The sequence below is a fragment of the Sus scrofa genome, chromosome 6, assembly GCF_000003025.6.
Source record: "Sus scrofa isolate TJ Tabasco breed Duroc chromosome 6, Sscrofa11.1, whole genome shotgun sequence".
Classification (NCBI taxonomy): domain Eukaryota; kingdom Metazoa; phylum Chordata; class Mammalia; order Artiodactyla; family Suidae; genus Sus; species Sus scrofa.
The window spans coordinates 48,161,808-48,170,057 of record NC_010448.4 but is presented as its reverse complement, the minus strand read 5'-3'; the positions used below and the strand labels follow the sequence as shown (position 1 = coordinate 48,170,057).

Here is an 8,250-nt window from a genome sequence, read left to right as displayed (position 1 = left end):
AAATGGGGCCTCAGTTCTCTTTGACTCATCAGGGAGAAAGTTCATGGCAGGAGCTGAGCTCTGCTGGAGTAGAAAGATAAGAGGGTCACTTCAATCACCCATGGGGTCAAGGAGAGCTATCCAATTACACATGAGCAGTAGCACAAGTGGGGGTCAGGAAGGGAGGGGGTGCCAGGCCGTAATAAGTCCTGATACCGTCCCATCACCCTTTGCTTTGGAATCCATCTTTGCCAAAATGTGCACACACACACATTGGGGAGGGTCCTGTGTCCAGTCAGGTGTGAGGAATAAAACAAAATAATTGGCCAAAGGAAAACAAAGACCCGGAAGACGGGTCTTACATAAGTGAGTTAAATCACCTCCCTGGTGCTCTCCTCACTCTGGGGGACACCCCTACCCACACTCTGCTCTTCTTTGCTTCTGAATTAAATAAACTCCTTCTCTGTGTGCTCGCCCATGTGTTGGGCCTTGACTCTAACAATAAACTCTATACCTGTTTTCACAGTCTTTGCCTCCTTGAAACATTCTTGCTTTCAGCAGGGGGCAGGAATCAGCACAATTCTGCTTTTAGCCTCTTAATCTAGTGGCTAGGATTCCTGGTTTTCAACCAGGCTGCCCAGGTTCGATTCCTGAGCAGAAAAGGAAGATCTCACTCCAAGCCCTCACTCACTGGTGTCTCTCTGAGATCAACACAAATAGAAGAAGGAAGAGACGTAAGATTTTTTTAAATGAGGACATTCTACCAGAGCTATCTGACTCTTTCAGGAAGGGCAACAGTAGGGGAGCGGGTATCCCAGAAGAAAAGAGAGGGGGACAGAGAATCTGTCTGAAGAAATAATAGGAGAGCAGCCAAGACAGCGGGATGGAGGCTGGGGCACCTGGGCTCATCTCTCGGGATCGCACCGCAGTCACCGCCGTCTGCACAACAGCCATCACGAAAAGGAGCTGGAGCCTTCCAGACCAGCTCTTCCACCACTACAGACACCGGGAGGGAACCATGGGGAGACAGGTGGCAGGGGCAGACTCCGGATATAATCAAATCCCATACCCTGGGTTGGACGACCCACAACCTGGAAAACAGATGTATGGTGGAGGTTCACCCAAAGGAGTCAGAGTTCTGGGCCCCACATCAGGCTCCCCAGTCTGGGGGTCTGGCTCCAGGGAGACAGGACAACGATCCCCAGAACATTTGGCTTTGAAGGCTTGACTGTGGGAGCCCCACGGGGCTGGGGTTGGTGGAGACATCGCTCTTAAATGGCATCCACAAGGTCTCACCCGTGCCAGGACCCAGAGCAACAGCAGTGAGTGGGGAGCCTAGGCCAGACCTACCTGCTGGTCTTGGAGAATCTCTTGGAGAAGTCGGGCGGCAACTGTGACCCACCCTGGGGACCGCTCACTCCTAGCAGACTGAGCTGCCTTCAGCCAAAGGAGCGTGGGGCTAGGCTGCCATGTCAGCTCGTTGGTGCTGGGACCCGGCCCTGCCCCCACCCAGCCACCTGTAAGCAATGGTGCTGGGAGGTCTTAGGCCAGGCAACTAGCTGGGAGGGGCTGCCTGGGGACTGGAGAGCCCACAGCCTCTGGTAGACCCAGCTCAGCCCACTCCACACACCAGCAGACAGGCACTGGTCCCTCCCACCAAGAACCCTGCCCCTAGGCCAGCCTCGCCCACCAGGGTGCATATACTAGAAGAAAGAAATCTTTATTTTTTAGGGCTGCACATGCAGCACATGGAAGTTCCCATGCTAGGGGTTGAATCAGAGCTACAGCTGCTGGCCTACGCCACAGCCACAGCAGTGTGGGATCTGAGCTGCATCTGCGATCTTCATGGCCATGCCAGATCCCCAACCCACTGAGCGAGGCCAGGGATCGAACCTGCAGACTCATGGGTACAAGTCAGATTCTTTTCCACTGTGCCACAACGGGAACTCCCTAGAGGTAAGAATTCTTAATCTATAGCAGGAACGCCTATGTTTTTTTAAGCTCCCAAATTTGCGAAAATGTGTTATGCAGCAACAGACCACTGGAACGGTTTTGACTGAGGGTTTGTGACTGACATTGGATCACGTGGATCGTGACCATGATGATAATGATAAGGGCTGGCCTTTTGGGCTGCTTACGATGTGCTGATGTGCCGTCACAACACTCTACGCAGCATGCTTGGGACTTTCTTAAACTTTTTGGCCTCAGGATCTGTTTTTGTTTTTGTTTTCTTTTCGGCCTCACCTGCAGCACGTGGAAGTTCCCAAGGCCAAGAATGGAACCCACCCAAGTCACAGCGGTGACAATGCCAGATCCTTAATCTGCTGAGCTACCAGGGAACTCCCTTAGATGGACTTTTTCAAAACGTCTTCCAAACCAGGGTTTGAGAAATGAAGAAAGAAAGAGAGAGAGAGAGAGAGAGAGAGAGAGAGAGAGAGAAAGAAGGAAAGAAACTGACCTTGAAGACGTGAAGAGTTGAAGTTAGACCATCAGGTGCAAACCCAGGGAGCAATGGGACTAGCCTTCTATTCAAAGCTGGCCTCCCCTCCCCCCACTCTGGGCCAGGAGTTGCCAGGAGCCAGTAGCAGGTAGTAGGTGACTTATGCAGATGTCAGGAATGAGTGTGGACAGGAGACACAGTCAGACCAGAACACACAGAGGCAGACTCTGTATGTATTTCCCTCTTCACCCTCCCAACCCCTCCCCAGCCCCAGCCACCATCAGAAAAGGACCTGACTTGGCAACATTTCAGCCCTTCTCGCCATCCTGCTGAGGCTCCTGATGGGGAGAGAGGAGAGAAAAAAAAAAAATTGTTTAATATCAATAACAAGAGCAACTCCAAAAAATAGCATTTATAGGGCTTAATATGTGTCAGGCACCATTTGAATGCTTTCCATGGAGTACAAGGCTTGCTGGGCTTGCCCTTTTTCAAACATACCAGACACTCTTCTACCACAGGGCCTTGGCACTTGCTGCTCCTTCTGCCTGGAATACTTCCCCTAGATATCCACACGGTCCAATCCCTTTCATCACCTTCCTAATGAGATCTTTTCTCACCACTCAAGAGTTGCAAATACTCAACTTAGAGTTGCAAAACCTTCCCTGCAGCCCCCATATCCCTTTCCACCTTTATTTTTCTTCTCACTCTGATCTCCTTCTAGAATGCCTTCTACTCGCCTATGAATCTTCTTCATTTCCTGCCTTCGCCACTAGATTGTCAGCTCCATGAGGGCAGAGGTTTGTATCTGCTCAGTTCACTGCCGTTATCACCCCCAGGGCCTAGAACAGTATCCAGCACGTAGCAGGTACTCACCAAATACTTGTTAATAAAATGAAATCCAATAAACTAAAGACACATGGCTCAAGACAGGCCAAAATTTTTTTAAAAAATAAACATGTACCATTGCTTTTCTTTTTTCTTTTTCGGCCACACCCAAGGCATGTGGATGTCCCCGGGCCAGGGATCCAACCCATGCCACAGCAGTGACCCCAGCCACTGCAGTGACAATGCCCCATCCTTAACCCGCTGAGACACAGAAGAATGCCACGTATACTGTTTCTTATCATTTATACCTCAATAAAGTAGAAAACAATTGTAAAAAATAGAATCACAGTAGACAAAGGATTAAATGAGTAGCAGCTTGCAAATGTCTATGCAGTAGTGGTTTTAAAAATCCAGTATCGGGGAGTTCCCGTCGCGGTGCAGTGGTTAATGAATCCGACTAGGAACCATGAGGTTGTGGGTTCTATCCCTGGCCTTGCTCAGTGAGTTAAGGATCCAGCATTGCCGTGAGCTGTGGTGTAGGTCGCAGACACAGCTCAGATCCAGCGTGGTTATGGCTGTGGCTGTGGTGTAAACCTGCAGCTGTAGCTCCGATTAGACCCCTAGCCTGGGAAACTCCATATGCTTCAGGTGTGGCCCTAAAAAAAAAAAAAAAAAAAAAAAAAAAAAAAAATCCGGTACGATGGCAAATAGATTATTGCGTCTATGCTTTAATACCCTAAACAACATCAGCAGTGGAACTTTCTGCCATGGTAGATTCCCATGTTCCATATCTGCACTGTCTCAAACAGCAGCCGCCTGTGGCTGCGAGCACTTGAAATGTGGCTAGTACAGCACAGCTCCATAAATAACTAAAAGTTAAAAAATCAACAACTAAAAAAAAAAATCAACAACTAAAGTTCTTTGGAAAGAAAAGGTGTAGTTGTCATACCTCGAGCCCCTACTCTGAGCCGTGCACTATTTCATACCTTACATGAGGCGTCTCATGGATTCACCTCAACAACCCCATTTTACAGATGAGGCAACTGAAAAGGATGTAGATGACTTGATTATAGCAGTGAGTACCGGAGTTCCCACTGTGGTGCAGCGGAAACAAGTCCAACTAGGGACCGTGGGATTGTGGGTTCCATCTCCGGCCTCGTTCAGTGGGTTAAGGATCCGGCGTTGCCATGAGCTGTGGTGTGGGTCACAGATGCGGCTTGGATCTGGCGTTGCTGTGGCTGTGGCGTAGGCCAGCAATTGTAGCTCTGATTCAACCCCTAGCCTGGGAACCTCCATATGCTGTGGGTGTGGCCCTAAAATGCAAAAAATAAAAACATTGCGGACCGGCTGAGCTAGGATCGCGGCTAGGGTGTCTCCGACTCCAAGCCAGGGCCCTGCCTCCTGCCCACCCACTCCCATGCAGCCCAGCCTCCAGCCCTCCCACCTCACCTCCAGCTCACCAGCTCCCTGCTACCTTTTCTTGATCTCCTCGTTGATATGGCTCACAATTTTCTGCAGCTTGGTCTCATCCACAAAGCCATCGCCTTTCTGGGCACAGAAGAGAAAGAGCACAGACATGCATGTGTCCCACCCCCCAGGGACCCCAGCTCCACCCTCCCTCCCTGATCAGGACGCATGCTCAGAATCACCTTCTTCGAATGGACCAGTTTTCCATCCACAAACACTTCAAACGCCCCGGTCGCCTGGGCAGATATGTCCTCCTCCTGAGGAAGGAAGGTTGGGGGTTGGGGAGGCTAAGAGCTCCCTTCCAAGCCCTCCAGGGGGGGTCATGGAGCCCCAACAGCCCCCCACTCCCCCAGCGCACTCACAAAGACTAGACAGTTTGGAAATTGCTGCTCCAGACTCTTTTTCAGTAGGATGTACTGTGGGGAGGAGATGGGATCACAGGGTCACAGGTCTTGAGAGGAGGGGGAAACAGGAACTCTGTCCAGATTTCGGGGCCCACACGCCCCCCACCGCCACAGTCAAAACTACTCACCCGGAGGCCGTAGCTTCAGAGGCCACTGGAGGCCAAGGCAAGAGGGAGGAGGCAGAGAGAGATGGAAGGAACACATGGCATCAGTCTCTCCCTGAGCCCAGAGGGACGGCCGATCCCCTCCCCCACCCTGCTCAGAGCCCTCCCACAGCACATCCACCTCAGGGCAAAACCCACAGTCCTCCCCGTGGTCCTCAGGCCCCCACAGGACCTGCGCCATCATCCGTCGGCTCCATCTCCCCCACTGCCCCCTTAGCCCACTCCGCTCCAGCCACAGGGACCTCCCAGCTCTTCTTCCAACTCCAGGCATGTCTTGCTCTGGCCTGAGGGCTTTTGCACGCTGTCCCCTCTGCAGAATCCCATCTTCCCCTGGTATCTAAACAGCTCCTCTCTCCCCTCTTTCAGGTCTTTATTCATATAACACCTCCCCAGGGAGGCCTTCCTGATTACCCCAGTGAAGATGCCTTTCTGTTTATTGAACAACACAGGGAGTCATATCTCACCTCTGTGCTAGAATATGATGGAAGATAACATGAGAAAAAGGATGTGTGTGTTCGTGTGTGCGTGGGTGTATGTGTGCGCACATATATATGTATATGACTGGGTCACGTTGCTGTACAGCAGAAATTGACACAACACTATAAATCAACTATACTTTAATTTTTAGAAAAGAGAAAAGTGGGAGTTCCCGTCCTGGCACAGCAGAAACGAATTCGACTAGAAACCATGAGGTTTCGGGTTCGATCCCTGGCCTTGCTCAGTGGGTTAAGGATCCGGCGTTGCCGTGAGCTGTGGTATGGGTCACAGATGTGGCTCAGATCTGATGTTGCTGAGGCTGTGGTGTAGGCCAGCAGCTACAGCTCTGATTAGACCCCTAGCCTGGGAACCTCCATATGCTGTGGGTGCGGCCCTAAAAAGACACAAAGCAAAAAGAAAAAAGAAAAAGAAAAGAAGAGAAAGAGGAGGGAGATGAGGAATCAGGGAGAAGAAGAAAGAGACACACACACGGTGGGGGAAGGAAAAGAGTGAGTTAGAGAGAGGCAGAGAACAGGAGAGAACTGGGACTGGAGGGGAAGGCAGGGCCCCCTCCCAGCCACTTTCAGCCCTGCTCTCTGGGAGGTCAAGGCTGGCCCCTGGGGTTGCTGTTGTTGACACAAAGGTTCAACTCTAGGACCCCACATACCGAGGACTAAAGTCACCCTCCTTCAGCCTCTGCACAGCACTGTTCCCCCCCCCACCCCCAATTTTGACTCCCCTACTCCTCCCCACCCTCCCCACACCACTAAGTAGCCTCCTCACTGAGACTTAGCGGCAGAAGCGCCACCTGGGGGTGGGGAAGGCTGTCCCGGACACTCAGTCTCTGGAGTTGACCCCTTGTCCTCGTAGGGAGGCTCTGCTCACACTCCAGTCCCAGCAAGAGAGTGGATGACTGAATCCAGAGCTCTCTGGTCCAAGGAGAGTGAGTGGCAGGTGGAGCTACCCCACCCCCGCCCCCGCCCCCGCAGCCCTGTCCCCAAGGGAGGAAGCGGGCGTGGGCGGGGACAGCCCCTCACCAGTAGACGACTCGAATCAGGATCTTGTTGTCCACTTGGATGTTCTCGCTGGTGGAGGCCAATGCGTTCGTAGAAACCGGTAAGGCGACGGCCAATGGGATGGTCGCCAGGATGGGCGTCCCTGGGACATGTCCAGAAGTGGAATCTGTCAGCTTGGTGGTGGATGAGTCGGTCCCAGCCCCCGGCGTGGACTCCAGTAAATTAGTGGCCAACGGAGAAAGCGCAGGAAGGGGCTCCTGGACGGGAACGAATCCATTGGCGACCAGTGGGAGGTGCTTCGCCCTCGGGGTTGGCGTAGGATCCTCATCAGGCGACAAAGTGAGTTCGGGATCAGGTTCCAGGGGCGGATCCAAAGAAGGCAGGGCTGGGTTCGGGAGGGATTCCAAAGCAGGGACCAGGACCTGAGATAGGGTCGGCGTTGGGATCCCGACCGTGGTCGGCACCCGGACCGGGGTCGGCACCTGGACCGGAGTCGGGGTCCGAACCGGCGTTGGGGTCCGGACCGGAGTCGGGGTCCGAACCGGTGTTGGGGTCCGGACCGGAGTTGGCGTCCGGACGGGGGTCAGGGTCCGAACAGGGGTCGGGGTCCGGACAGGAGTTGGCGTCCGTACTGGAGTCGGGGTCCGGATCGGACCCGGACCCGAGGCCGGGACCAGATTGGGAGTCCGGACCAGGAGGGAGGTCCTGGCCAGGGTCGAACCCCTGGCCGGAGTCGAGGCCCGGACTGAGGCCAAGGGTCGCAGCGAGGCCGAGGGCCGGACAGGGGAGGGGGCTGGGGCCCGTGCCGGGTTATTCATGGGGGCCAGGGTCGGACCCCAGGTAACCCGGGTTGGGATCCCGCCTGACCCCCCTGCCTTGGGCCGCGGGGGCCTCATCTGCACAGGATTCTGAAATGGGAGGCGACCACAATGGGGCGCTGTTACACCGGGTTCCATGCGGCAGGCAGGTTCTATCAACCTGAGCAGGGGATGGAGGGGGGGGATGGGGCTGAGATCACGGGGATCTCGCCAGTAATTCCCATCTCTGGAATCCCCACCTCCAGGGTGGAGAACACACAGACTGCCAATGTCCCTAACCTTCATGCGTTCACTATATGTTTGAGTGGCTGCTGTGTGCACAGTCCTATGCTGGGTGATTCCGGGGACACAGCAGGCAGGAAAGCTCAGGTCCAGTGATCAGGCTCCCTGCCAGGTAGGGGAGATCTAGCCATTACCAAACAATGACGGCCCAGTAAGGTCAAGGCCAGGGTGGAGGAGGCCCAAGCAAAGGGATTAGAGACGGGTGAGGAAGCACAGGGACTTGTGGGATCCCAGAAGAGGCATCAGAACCAGTCTGGGGCAATCAGAGAGGGCTTCCTAGAGGAAGGGACAACCGAGAGACCCAAAGAAAATAATACTCACACATTTTACACTCATAGAGTGCTAAGTGCTACACATGTGCCCACAGCCAGCAAGTGG

The 8,250-nt window shown here is 53.7% G+C and overlaps 1 protein-coding gene across 1 annotated transcript; it reads right to left on the bottom strand.

Moving 5' to 3' along the window:
- On the bottom strand, window positions 2,620–7,630 carry SELENOV (selenoprotein V). The gene is given in 6 exon segments (NM_001166045.1): window positions 2,620–2,757; window positions 4,705–4,792; window positions 4,894–4,968; window positions 5,074–5,127; window positions 5,244–5,268; window positions 6,794–7,630. Coding segments are annotated over 5 exon segments (1,029 nt in total). The 5' UTR covers window positions 7,591–7,630; the 3' UTR covers window positions 2,620–2,757; window positions 4,705–4,714.